Below are 14,147 nucleotides of genomic sequence, written 5' to 3'. Positions count from 1 at the left end.
AAAGAAAACAGAAATGAAAAGGCAGTAATTAAAAAAAGAAAAAAATTAAATGGTGGAATGGTTGGAAAAGCGTGTGTAAATAGCGTCCTGTGTAAATTTTGCACCTAAACATAAAAAAGGCGACTACAGGTGCCCGGCAGACAGGAACAAGAAAATGGCCCGTTCTTTGTCCCTCTTCCTCTTACTCTGTCTCTTTCCAACCAACTGGTATTTCTCGTTCTCTTTCTTTTATCCAAATGTGGCATCTGCCATCTATTTGCCTTCTTTATCCAACGGCCATTTAAGTGTCGAGCAACAAGCATTTATGTAAATTGAAAATATGCCGGTGACTGGGGCATCCATTTAAATTCAATTGTCAGCAGCAACTTCTTCCTCTGATCCGGTAAATGGAAATCCGCATATGACTGCGGGTCACTCTGCTCTGTCTGTGTGTCTGTGTGTGAGTGTGGGACCACGCAATGAAAATTTATATATTTACGAGTATTATTACAATTTGTGACTGGACCAGCTCCCCAGTCATCGTTAGCCGGTTGTGCAGTGCAGACATCGTCATTTTATTTCGTTTCGTTTCGTTTCGCTTATCAATAAGTACACAGTGTCTTTTGCCATGGAACGCCTACTGACCATGTTCGAGGAGGCTGATCCCTTTTCCACCTGGTGGCCAACCATTGCGGCCCTTGCAGTGGGCATTGTGATTACAGTGCGGTGAGTGTGAACCGGCATCTCATCTCATACATTTTCATGAGTCAACGGAAACGTTTCCACGACTGGTGTCTGGCAAAACCCAGCCCAACGATAAGAAAGGCTGCTGCTGGAAACTTTTCCCTTCCATTTTTGGTGGACACCCGAACGTAAATAAATGTCACAGCGGAAAACTTACACCAAAAAGTACAAAAAAATTGCTTTTCTCGCGAGCAAACTTTTTAAGTGGATTTCACAAAAAAAAAGGAGCGAAAGAGAGACAGGAGAGATGGAGAAAGGTCGGATAATATGTAATATCCAAAGATTATATACATTTTCTTTGCTTCTTTGAACATTAAGCGCAGTGGTTTTTGTGGCCTTTGTCCTGTCCCACAATTGCAGGTGACAGAGGGAAGTCCCCCACATAAAATGGCTAAAGTGGCAAACTAAAAGACTCAGCGAACTGCTTGCATCAGCCACAGCATTGTGCCAACTTCTATATCTATATAAATAACTGTGGCATGTGCCAAAAACTGCAGTAAATATTTACAAAGTGGATTTGTGCAATGTAGAAAAGTTGTAGAAAACTAAGACTAAGAAGATGTCCGAGTCAATGAAGTGGAAACAATGGAACATAAGCCGGATGTGACATTTCGGCCAATTAAGATATAGTAAAGAGAAGTAGACACTTTACTCTATCAACAGTATTAATTAACATGAGTAAGAGGAGATAATCAAAATTATTGACTGTAATTCACAAATGTTTATCTGAGGTTTGCTTATTTCTCCGTGGGCATGTAAATTGCAAAATTAATTCCATTAGCGCCTTATCAAGAAGCCAAAGTGACTTTAAAATATATGTATGTATATGTGTGTATATCTATATGTATGTATATTATTCACACAACGTTGCAGGCCACAAGGTGGTTACACGTCATTACACAATAGCAGCATAAGCCGCTGGGTCACCCCCTTTGCATCCTTTACTTGGCCTTCCTCTGACAATCTTCTTTCGTTCCCTTTCTGTCTTCCTTCTCGTCCTATTCCCGCATTACAGGACCATAATGAGCGGGCAACGGTGTCCCAATGATAATCAAATCAAGGAGCAAATTGTTGTCATAACCGGAGGGAACAGCGGCATCGGCTTTGAAATAGCAAAAGCTCTGGCTGGTCGTGGTGGTCGCATAATCCTTGCCTGCCGTAATATGGTTGCCGGTGAACGCGCCGCTGCCATTATTAAAAGAGAATTGGGTTGCCATACACTCACTACACCTGGCGATGATGTTAATCCGGCTGACCGTTATTTTGTGGAGGCTCGCTACATCGATCTCAACTCCCTACGTAGTGTGCATCACTTTGCCCAGCAGCTAATGGCCGAATTTGAGCACATCGATGTGCTGGTTAACAATGCGGGCTTGGTGTTCGCCAACACTCAAGTGCCCACCGAGGATGGGTTCGAGCAGCACTTTCAGGTGAACTATCTGGCGCCGTTTCTGCTGACCCAGCTGCTAATGCCACATCTGAAGCGTGCGGAACAGGGCCGCGTCGTGTTTGTCTCCTCACATGCCCATCAGGCGGCCAAAATTGATTTTGATGATCCGCTAAATGTGGGCACTTGGGCAGTTAAATTCCATCCACGTGACGCATTTGCACACTCCAAATTGGCTCTAATATTGGCCACACGTTGGCTAGCCAAAGAATTAAAAGGTAAGAAAACTTTACCAGGCCCTAAATTGATGACTTATTCGAGAAGGATAGTTTAGAATTGCAAATACTTACTACCAAAAGACCAACTGACATAAAGTAAGGGAAGATAAGTCACAAAATATCCGAGTCTTTTACTCATTCTTGATTTATGCCATTTCGATTTATGCATTTCGCCTTAATTTCCCCATAGATACCTCGGTCACGGTCAACTGCTGTACGCCCGGATTAGTGCGTGGTACGCGCCACCTGCGCAAGTAAGTACTAAATTCCTTCTTAATGAAAACCTTCAACAGAAAAAAAGTGCAAACTGCAAGTACATATAAATAAAATTTAGGCTTATTTCGTGGCAGCAGAAAACTTTTGCACTTTCATTAGGCAAAAGCCAGCACCACCGCCTGTGGTTTAGACAGAGACAGCAATCTTAATGGGTGGTTGTGTGGCTTATGTAGCTCCATGGGCGGCTTATTTTGATGCAATCAAAAAGTTGCCAAGTCATTTGAAAGGAGGGCCAAACCTGTGAACATTGGGCGGGGCTTTGGCAACAGTTCAAGGCAGAACTAAGCAGCAATGTTAGTTTGGCAAAGGACGAATGCATTACCTAGAAAGGCAGACAGACAGATACCAAAGAGCGGCTCTTCGAAAAGAATACAAGAATTTCCAATGGCATCTTTAAAAGCCACCCTCCCAAAAAAGAAATGTCGACTCATTGTTATGAGCCAAGGACTTTTGTAATTGCTACAATGTCCATTTAGGATATTTAGTGCAACAACAAAACACTGAAGAGGGCCTCATAATCGAGGCATGCAAATGAGATTCCAGTACTCTTTACCAAGAAGATGGTGAATGCAATTAGCACAATACATAGAAAAGGATGTGCAAACACGACAAACAGTTGCAAATTGCAAGTGGACAACAAAAGAGGAACAACAGCTGCAACATGAAGAGTTTCACATCAAACCCACACACACACACAGCCATTGACCATTACTCCCATTCCAAAATGTGGTAAATGTGTGTGTGTGTCGTTTTGAGTTATTGGCCAAGTGTTTACTGCTGACAGTTGACCGGATCCGAATCGACTTTATGTGTTGGTGTATCTAGCATTAATGCGAGATTTATTGATGCTCTTATTTATCGCTTCGTCTCAAATCGAGAGAAATCTTCTTTGTACTCCATATTTTTGTCAGTTATAAATTGGTTTGTCAGCCAATGTGATGACAATTTGAATGCCAGAATCATTAGTCACATAGATAAAGCTAAACGCAGAGACATTCAGTTATAGACAGAGAGGCATTTACTTTACAAAAAAAATATAAATAATTAAAGTATTTCTTATTCACGATTCTTTGACTTCGGTTGCATATAAGCTTTGCGATAGAAATTGGCAAACATTATGAACATTGCCGTGGACATTCCTATGAGTAGTAGGTGCTGAGCATATAATTTGCATTCAGGATAAAATATAAACATAATATCGCCATGCAAATGGCAAATTATAAACTGCACCATTTGTGATATTGTGATTAGTTTTTTCCATTTCTCAATTCCCTTCATATTGGGAAACAGCGCCGATATAAAATAATATGAGTACATTAAACTATGCACAAATGTGTTGCATATGCCCATCAATACGATCTCTCCGCCAGCTCCGAATTTGGGATAGAAAATGGGAAAGAACAATACCATAGAAATGTGATGGGAGACATGAAGCACTGTGATTTGTTTATAACTCTTGCGCAGCACAAAGAATATCGTATCCATGAGATCACAGACTTTGTTTAAAAAGAAGAAATAGCTAAGAAGACGCTCGATCCTCTTCTCAGGATGATCCAGTGGCAATGATTCCATGCAACGGAAATCATATATTCGCTTAACGAAAACCATATGACAAATCTGAAAAAGTTGCCAAACTTAGATTTTTCATGTCTCACCCCGACTTTGTGTGTACTTACATTGCAGAACAGTGTGACATTGTAGACCACCTGAAAGGCATTGTAGATTAACATGGCTTTTTGCACATTGTAGGGTCTACGATTTCTCATCCAGTCTTTGCCCACTTTAAACACAAAGATAGCATATGCCAAAAGAATGAATATCACAGACCATAACGAGGTCATCAAAGGTAATTCCACGGGATCTTAAGAAAGGAAAAAAACAACACTCACTAAAAGCCTCTAGAAAATGATCAAGTAATCCACAAGCCTACCAACTGATGTAGACATCTCTTTTTAGTGTGTTTTTTTTAAATTTTTTATTCTATCCACACTCTGTGAAAGTCAGTTTGCAAATGCAATTTACATTGAGTCTAAAATACCAAGAGACCTTTTAGTTTATGTGCATAACATTCAAATTCGAAATTGTATTATAAACGTTTCGTTTGTGTAGACATTTGCATATTGTATTCATTACTTTGTTCCATCTAATTCTCATTAGGCAAACATTTTCAATTAAAACGCAACACACTAAAACAGTTTGACACTTAATTTTTTTAGGAAATATCATAAATCAAGCTGAAATATTTTATAAAAATCAATCAATCATTATAAAAGGACTTGTCTGCTATATAAATTCGATATCCTTTACATACAAGTCTATCAAACTCTCGAGAAAGGAATGAAATAATTAGTTAGAAATAAAAGCCATAAAAATAAAGCACGTGGATGGCTTTGGGGCGAGAGGCTTTAGCTCTGATTATTCAAGAATATATTGAATTAAACCTATGACACAATAATATAAAACATTGTTTTCATGAAAGTCACTAAAGCTTAAGCTATATAATCATTAACAATTAACTGATTCAAGGTCGATCAAATGAAAGAGAGAGAAAGAGAGAGAGTTTGTATTTTGGTTTTGCTATTCTTGGCCAAAAGTTTGGCTGTCAGAAGCCACAAACTCATAATCCATCATAGTCACATAATGGTCACATATATGTTTGTATGTATGCATGAATGTATGTACAAATGTATGATGGTGTCAAATACATTCCCAGTCTATATCAGAAATATTGTTAACATGCGTCATTACAATTTGCAAAATGCCATAACAATTCCGACAGAGCAAGAGAAAGAGAGAAGCGAGCGAGACATGAACAAGAACGAGAACGAAAACATTGGCAATGGGAAACAAAGTCGAAACAAAGAAAGAAATCAAATGCCACAGCAACGTACAAATCATTTGGACATAAAACGCAGCACCTTGACAGGCCCACAGGATGCCATATGGGGGGGGGAGTCAAGACAATGGCTCTGTAACCGGCAATAGGCACTGGCACGTGACCTAGGCGGAGTGCCAAGAACAACCAAATGACTGGTGGGATGGGCATTAAGTTCTCCTTTTAGAGATGCACCACATTTTCTGTAACATAAAAAGTATTATAAAGGACTAAATCACGAGATCTTCTCTAGTTGTCCTGGGCCTCAGGCATCGGCAATAAAACAGCAAATGAACAGCGGAAGCAACTTGGAAGTGGACTACATACAGATAGATGCATGCACATATGTATACCTATCACATATGTATGTATAGGTAGATGGGTACATACAATATGTGATGGGTCCGCCTTCATATCCATCGGCATGGGGTATATACAGAATTTCATATATGCATGTGCCTTACATGCATTCGCTTTTTGTCCATTGGCTTTCCGACTCCTTGTTGTTGGGTCTTTTTGCAGTGTTCTCTGTACATGTTTTTCCTTCTTCAAGTCGATTCTCTTTTAACAGACTTTGTAGCGCCAAATTTAAGTTTTGTTGTACTTTCCAAACACAGACACACAGAGCACACACTTGCACACCTTGTCTGAGATAGCTCTGACTTTCGATGCATTTATATCTGCCAATCTTCCATCTGGTTTTGTCTAGGCCAACATCTTTTAGAACTTATCTTTCCATTGCACTTTGACGGTTTGAGCGCCTGTCAATCCGTGAGTTTCACTGCGTTTATTGTGATTGAAAGACTGAAAGGTTGAAAGATTGAAAGGTTTCAGGCCTGGACTTTTAGGTATTTATTGAGATATTCATTTCCCATTTTTTGCATTTTAAATTAAATTCTCCGTAAATGTAGAGCTTATATTTGTATCAAATTGAAGTTTGTTATCGAAACTCCATCTCAAGGATAACATGTAGTCGCCCGTTGGTAAGGGCAAAGGCATCTTCTCGGGTTTTAGGGAAAAGCCTTTTATAATATGATCACCCTTTAAATTGAGAAATCGCGGATTAAACTTGCATATTTAAGTTATATGTATATTGAAACGTTCTTACCACTAACGGACATGTCTTGTTGAAATTTGTAAATTCCTTAAACATATTAAAAATTACTATCCAATAGGGATTATAGGGTTTCTTCAGAAATCGACACACATCGAGTTTTCCCTTTACCAGCCACGGTTTATAACCATTTAATCTTCTGAAAACTTGAAAATTAAGCGAAATGCTGTTGGCCTTATGCAGCAAAGTTCCATTGAAGTTAAATTCTGTTGTGTCCCTTTGAATGGCTCTTAAGCGACAATTATTTATGGTAAACCACGAATCGTTGTAGCTTTTGCAGACGGCATTTGTTAGCTTAAATGTGGCAGCCTCCTAAAATAGGAAGAATATAGTTTTTTATATATCGAATTTACCTGATATTTTCTTACATTCAGTTTTATAACAGAGTAAACGATGTATATGGCCAATAGGCCAAAAACGACTTGACTCGATTGCATAGTCTGTACTACAAAATTATGTTTGATGTGTTTGAATTTATATTTATTTTTTTAGAAATGATCGAAATCTAGTTTTAATAGTTCCATTTGACCAAATCGTATTTATGTATAGATAGTTTAGCAGAATAATAGCTCTGTTTCCATTCAAATGTTTCGTATGATTAACGCTTAATTCAAAATTGGCCAAATACAATACATTTTAGGGTTTTTTTTTATAGCAGATTCCAAGACTGGGACTTGAGGTACTATTAAATGAAATTCAAACTTATCCGTCCACTTAAATACCTTACTCTCTACACAGTTAGCGCTAAGCCATTTAAAGACTTTTCTTTGGGGGTTCTCTACAAACAAACTGGCAAAAAAAGAAAAGAAAAGAAAAACATTTTCTTGTAATCAGTTGCAACACAGTTGGGTTAGCAAGTGCAAGTTGCAGGTTGCAGGTAGATGCTTGAACATGAACTTTGCCTCGACGTTGGCTTAGCCAGCCACGACTCCTCCAAATACCTCATAATGAAAGATTAAGCGAGAGGTATGAACGAACATTTTTGCAAGGTGTTTAAACATGAAGTTTTAACAACAATCGAAATATTCAATTTGATTACACAGTATAGCATATTCGAGTTGCTTTTGTATTTGCTTGTCGTATCTCTCTCTCATCCGCAGCCCCTGCAGCCTTCTGAGCACTTACTAAAAAGTGCATCAAACGAAATGAGTGGAAAGTGGGTAGAAAATGGGAGGTGGATACCTATGAGAAGGAAGAGTATAAAACGATGAATGTAATGAATGCCAACCTCGACCCTAGGCAAGGGCTTCTACTAGAGAGTCAGACATAGACATAGACACCAGCTGGAGAGGATAGTTCCACGCACACACACACACACACACACACACATCTAAGCGCCTTTGTGTATCTGTGTGTGTACTCTGAAATGAATGAAAATGAAAAGCAGTTAATGCTCAAGTCACGGAAAAAGCGTAAATGGAAAAGTTAAACGCATTAATTATTTATTTATCGTTTTATCATGTTCAAGTGTCGGTGAACCTGTTTCACCGACCATCGTCATCACCGACCACTCTTCTTCTCCTAGCCATTGTGAACATGAACGTAGCTGGCGGCTGCTGCCATGGGTAAAATAACACACAAACAACAACAAGAACAACAACGCAGCTAAGCAAATTGCGCGCAAGTTCGTAATCCTTCTTGAAAAGGCAACAGGAGTAAGAGTACACTGGCAAACGGCAGTCGCACCCACTAAACGGGGCCCAGTCGATGAAATTGGCCATGGACTGGAGCCGTCCAAGCGTGGCCAACGCACCACACCTCATTCTGAGTGGAGGCACAGACAGTCATTGGGTCGTTCGGTTCGGTTCGGTAGGGCCAATGTGTTTTTTTTTTTTTTTTTGTTGGGGGTAGGATTGGGATCAAATGACGGACGTTAAATTTAAATGCGCCTGAAAATGGGTTTCTTGTTTTTTTTTTTGTATCTTACTTACTTTTCGTTTTTGTTTCAATTTTTTTGTGAGCTGGTTGTCGTTATTTTGTTGTCGCCGCAATTGAAAATGTCATTAAAAAAGAATGCAAAAAGGAATTGTTAAAGTTGTTTGCAAAAGTGAATTATAATGTCATTTAAATAAAGTTGGTCCAGATACAACAAAAACAATATATGGCAGGAGGCTTTAAGCGGATATTTCGCTGACTGGATTTATTGGTCTTCTTTGCCCAAACAGTCAAAGAAGAGTAGAGAGTAAAACTAAGCGAAGGATAGACAAAAAAGAAAGTTCAAGAAAAGGCTGACACGACATCAGAAAGTATTTTAGCCAGGGCAAATATCTAAAAGTATATCTCATCACCATTAATCACTAGACCGAAAAGTTGAGGCCTTCTAAAAAACGAATAGTTTTCAATAATCTGCATCCTCTTGAGTGTGAAAAAAATCAAACAAAGGCCTTCTGAAAGAAGAAAAGAACAAATCAAACCGACAATTATAGAAAAAAATGACATTAAAATGCCATCATAGGAGGAGGGAGATAGATTGAGAGAGAGCAAGCAAAGGAGACCAAGGAAACAAGAGTAAACAATGCTCATCCTCAGGAGCAATCTCCTTTACAAACTTACCCTTCGCTTTCTGATGAGCTGGCGAATTTCGGCAACTTTTTGAACAAAAAAAAAAAAGTGGCTGTCATTGTCATTTGGTCGTCATCTGCTTGGGCACGTGTCCCCCTTTTTGTTTTTATGCCTTCTTTGTATTTGGCCTTTTTGTTTTTTAATTACAATAGAAATTAAATTAGTTAACTTTTGGTTTACTCTGTCCCACCCTCTCCATCCACACAGTTCGCCGCTAATGTCGGCCATTTGCATTAAAGTGATAACCTACCCCTGGATGTGGCTGTTCATGAAGAATGCTTACGAGGGAGCCCAATGTGCCATACGCCTGGCCACGGATCCACAGCTGAAGCAAGTAACCGGCGAATATTTCAAGTGAGTTGTGCCATATTAGAGCCAATTTGTTTCCCCCACCCTTCGTTCTTTTTTCTTACTTTTTGGGCTTAAAATCATTCTGAGTTTTTACTTTACTTTATTCTTACTTCCTGCAGTGACTGCGAAATTGTTCCAAGTTCGGAGGCTGGCCAAGACAAGGAATTGGCCAAGAGATTGTATATGCAAACCATAAAAACACTCGAGCGCGTTACCAAACTAACAGTCGACAAGGAGGCAGTAACGGCCGGGAACCAGACCGAGCAGACGGGCCAGAAGGAACTAACGGAGGAGTGATTTATGCCTGGCACGCAGCCTGTCGACTTCGGGGACTGCAACTGCAACGTCTATTTGCATTTGGTTTAACAATTGCCGCATTAGGCAGCCTCTACTGAGACTGAGACTGAGACTAAGACTGGGACAAAAGGAGCGGCAGGCTGGCAGGGCGGCAGAAAGGCAGGCAGGCCACTTACGACCGCCTTTTTTATGGGCGCTTGCAACTGAAGTTGAAGCCAGCGTCTTTTGGGTCTCAGCCGTTTTATTTTAAGAATTAAATGTTTAAATCTTTAACCAACGAAAGATTGTAGTTTTTTTATTTTGGTTTAGATCCTGACAGCGAACAAACAATAGAACACAGAAGGAAACCAGCTGATTGAGTCGATATTAAAGATCCAAACCATTGGCCCCCATTTAACAATAATGCAAGTTCATCCACATGGAGATTTTGGAGGGGTAACTTTGAATATTATGTGTGTATTTGTAGGGGGTTAACTTTTCTCCCCCTTGGAATGTGTGTAATGTACATACGTATACACTGCGTCAGGTCAGAGTCATTTATTTTAACATCAATTAAGTGTGTGCCTCTGGGCAACGATATAAAAGCGTAATGTCAGTTCGCTAATTGTCCCACAAATTCCTCAATACACCAAATCCTAATAGCCAATAGACAACGCGTGCCAACAAACTGTTGATTATAAACAACATCAGCAGCAGCACCAGCAGAAACAGAAGCAGAAGCAGATATGGCTGCCTGGTGTGCAACAAGCAAATAACAGACAAGTAAACAGGCAAACAAACAGACAGACAGACAGACATAAAATGCAAGGCCAATTATTTTTTGTTAAGCGAAAAACGATTTTCATTCCAATATGTACATATATATGTATGTTGGTATACAAAAGTCTGTTTGTGTGTGCGTGTACAATGTTATGTGGATCAGGCAATAGTACCCAGTCATAACAGCAAGGCGAAGCCCCGCTTTGTATGCTATGGAAAATCTCTTTATTATATTACGTGCGGCGCTTTTGTTGTCAGAGATGATGGCACAACTGAATCTCCGAGAACCATACCCCATATCCTCTCACTCACTCTCCCTCCTTCTCAACACACCCAACCATCGCCAAACCCATTCCCTAACCCCATCCCTCCACGACTCTTCGTCCAACTTCCAATGTGCCATGTGTTGCTAGAACAATTTTATGCTTCCCCTTTTTTTATTTATTTCTTTTTTCTCGCTCGCTTCTTGCGGCTGTCCTAGTTGATTCCTTTTTGTCCTATTCTTTTTTCTTTATTTGTTGTGCTGCTCGCTAAAATGAAAAGCTCTTGGAGTGGAAAAACGATTACGTTGTTGCCATTTCTACACATCTGTGTAAAAGCTTTGCGTTTCCGGTTACCTTTCCGCCTGTGTCGTGTTAGCGTAATATGCATTTTACGCGCCTCAATTTCGTAATAAATGCGAAAGAGAAACCAGGTTCTTCAAGTGCAGGGGAAACGAAGCAACCACTCGAAGCAGTTGCCCACAAAAAATGGCCAACAAAATCAAGCTGATTTTTTCGAGTGTATTGAAAGCTCATTTGCCTTTCTCTTAAGTTCAATTCGCTCTTTAATATGTAGATGAAACCTCTCTTAAACGACTCCAGTAACTTACAGAGTGGTGTGTTTGAGAAATCAGAAAGTTAATATCTAATAAAGTGAAATTATTTTTAAAAAATTTCAATAATTTTAAACCTTTTTTCATTTCTTTTAAAAATACCAAAAACGTTCTTGATCAAAGTGGCGTATACTTGATTTAAATGATAAAACTCCTACAAAAACAAAAAAAAACTAAAAAATGTTATTAAACTTTTAACATATTCCATTATTTTTAGAATATTTAGAAATGTATGGGGCTCTTGGCAACTCTGTAAAGAGCTTTCTCTTACAACGAAACGTCTTCTTCTCTTATATTCTTTTGCTCTCTCTCTATATCTCTCTCTCTTTTTACACTAATGTTGTAAAGCTAGAAACACCTGTGTGAGAAGACAAGCAATGTAAACAACTTGAATGGTTGGCTACAAGCTAGCAACAGCTAATATGGCAAAATCTAAAAAACAAAATATAGAAAATGAAGAAAAATAAATAAACAGAAGAAAATTTTTGGGAAAATCTATTGAGGAAGTGCTTGAAGTGAATGTGAAAAATATGCCACAAGCAAAGGTGCAAATTATGTTTAGCCTTTGCGGCATACTCCCTGGGCTCCCATCTCTCGTAGTCTCTCTCTCCCACACTCTATTTCATACTCGCTCTCTCTCTCTCTCTCTCTTTCTCTCTCTGCCTGCCTGTGAACCTCTGAGCCCTCTGAGTGAATCTTGTTTTGCAGTGCCACCCAAATGATTCCCGTGTTGCTGTTGCTGCTGTTCCCAAAAAAACTTTGAGTCGAGTTGAGCTAGCACGAGCTTGGCAATTTGTTTCGTAGATTTTGCTTTTGCTGTTTTTGCTTCAGTTGCGCGGCGAACGAGACATAGTGCAAACGTGCCAAAAATATATTCTCGTCCAGTTGAGAACGTAATCATTGCCACAACGTGGATGCGGATAACGTCGCGAAAGACGACGCTGAGGACGATGCTGTCTTTTGCCACTGCCACTGCCATTGCCACAACTGGCAACGATTTGGCAGTAGAGTAGCATAGAGCAAAATAAAAAGAAAGCAAGAAAAAAGACCCCCGCAAAGAAAAGAAACAAACAAACTACGACAAAAAATAAAAAAAAAAAAAAGTTTTATATATATTGAAAATTCGAAAAGAAAAGCGTCAGTCAAAATGGGGCACCACTGAAGGTGTGTCAATGTGTGTATACGTGTATTTTCATAAGTACACTTGTGCATAAGTATGCGTGTGAGTGTGTGTGTGTGTGTGTCTTGTGTTTGTGTAAATGTGCATATTAATTATTCAAATTAATTGCAAGTCTCTTTCTCTCTATTATACTTTATAAATATATCGCATAATAAATGAGGGTGAACGAAAATAGAAAGAAAAATGCAAAACAAATTATTTCTTCAATTATTTATAAACATTAATGTCGTTTTCATGTTATGCAAAATGTATGAAAACTCTGTGTATATGAAACACAATTCAAGTGAAATGGAAATGCCTTTCAGATAGATAAACGTATGTATGTATGTAGATACTTCCGTTGAGTTCCGCCAAGTTCATGGTAAAGTCAATGGTGGAGGATTTATGATTATTTTCTTTCCATTTCGAAGTCCAACAGGATGAGCTTCAAGAGAAGGGTGGGCTCATTTGTTGTTTTTCTGGTCTAGTTGCCCATTCCAACTCTAATGCATGAATATGTATGTTTGTTTGCGCCCGCGCCTCTTAATATTTATTTTCCCTATATACATATGTATATAGTACATACATTCATCTACATCCTTACACACACACATACACAAACACACACGAAGACTTCAGTTAGCAAAACAAACAAATGAACAAAAACACATTCAAGTTATTCCTTGGCCTTGTTGCCTTTAGCTGTGCGTCAGCCTGTCGTATACTTGATATGAGTGTCTCAGGCCATGTTTCTTAGGAATGAATTTATATGTATGTATGTATGTAAGTGTGCGTATGTATGTGTGTGTGTGATAAGTGGGGAGCAATGGAACAGTTTAATGACTTCTGTTCCTTTGGTTTTTAGTTTCTGTTTTCGGTTTACAATTTTCACAGTTCGGTTTTCGGTTTCTGGGGTTTCTGTGGGTTTCTCTGAGTTTTTGTGGATCAACTTTACCCACAATGGAATTTGAACTATCCCCTCCAGCAGTGGTGGTGGTGGCAGCATCAGCAGCATCGTAACGGCCCCTACTTATTATCAGCTAATTATCTATCGATGCTGATGATGCCATGCGCTCTGCTCTCTCGCCTTATCAGCGGCCAAAAAAGAAGAACGAAATACACTCAAAGCCAGCGTCTTTTTTTTGTTCACTCGTTTGTTATTTACATATTATTTGCTGTTTGTTTAAAAATTAGAAGTCGAATATGAAAATAAATAAACACATTGATAAGCCCCAATCAAAATAAAAGCAAAAGCGAATAATACTTAAACAAATGCCAAAAGAAAACCGCAAAATTATTACAGATTATGGCGTGAGTTTCATCTGAAATGCAAAATTGTCTCCGATTTAAATGAAAATAAAGCTAAATATAATTTAATGTTGCTCAAATTGGAACAAGAAAGAATACCTAATACAAAATGTATGACTAAATGAAGAAAAAAAAGGCAACTTATGAGTTTGCGAGAGTGTAAACCAATTTTCTTCTACAAATT

General features: G+C 38.9%; 2 protein-coding genes across 2 annotated transcripts; one reads left to right on the top strand and one right to left on the bottom strand.

Annotated features, from left to right (window-relative positions):
- The first annotated feature begins 526 nt into the window (after positions 1-526).
- naz (nazgul) lies at positions 527-10,045 on the top strand. Its single transcript, XM_068299873.1, has 5 exons — positions 527-705; positions 1,739-2,388; positions 2,579-2,642; positions 9,423-9,569; positions 9,686-10,045. Exons 1-5 carry the CDS (start codon positions 608-610, stop codon positions 9,861-9,863), a joined length of 1,137 nt encoding a protein of 378 aa, XP_068155974.1. The 5' UTR covers positions 527-607; the 3' UTR covers positions 9,864-10,045.
- On the bottom strand, positions 3,660-4,684 carry LOC137584957 (very long chain fatty acid elongase F-like). The gene is made up of 3 exons (XM_068300566.1): positions 4,595-4,684; positions 4,341-4,525; positions 3,660-4,281 (listed from the first exon to the last, which is right to left on the bottom strand). The coding sequence occupies exons 1-3, from the start codon at positions 4,608-4,610 to the stop codon at positions 3,721-3,723; spliced, it is 762 nt and encodes a 253-aa protein (XP_068156667.1). The 5' UTR covers positions 4,611-4,684; the 3' UTR covers positions 3,660-3,720.
- Positions 10,046-14,147: the final 4,102 nt, after the last annotated feature.

This window comes from Drosophila tropicalis, unplaced genomic scaffold (assembly GCF_018151085.1).
Source record: "Drosophila tropicalis isolate 14030-0801.00 unplaced genomic scaffold, ASM1815108v1 contig_878, whole genome shotgun sequence".
NCBI classification, from domain to species: Eukaryota; Metazoa; Arthropoda; class Insecta; order Diptera; family Drosophilidae; genus Drosophila; species Drosophila tropicalis.
Note: the sequence above shows the minus strand (reverse complement) of the source record. Positions and strands in the feature narration are given on the sequence as shown.

Bases quoted from the DNA above. Each gene is read 5' to 3' on its own strand.
- naz (XM_068299873.1), top strand. From the start codon at position 608: ATGGAACGCCTACTGACCATGTTCGAGGAGGCTGATCCCTTTTCCACC. The intron at 706-1,738 runs GTGAGTGTGAAC...CCCGCATTACAG, and splicing joins GGCATTGTGATTACAGTGCG to GACCATAATGAGCGGGCAAC. The intron at 2,389-2,578 runs GTAAGAAAACTT...ATTTCCCCATAG, and splicing joins GCTAGCCAAAGAATTAAAAG to ATACCTCGGTCACGGTCAAC.
- LOC137584957 (XM_068300566.1), bottom strand. The intron at 4,282-4,340 runs GTAAGTACACAC...CAACTTTTTCAG, and splicing joins ATGTCACACTGTTCTGCAAT to ATTTGTCATATGGTTTTCGT.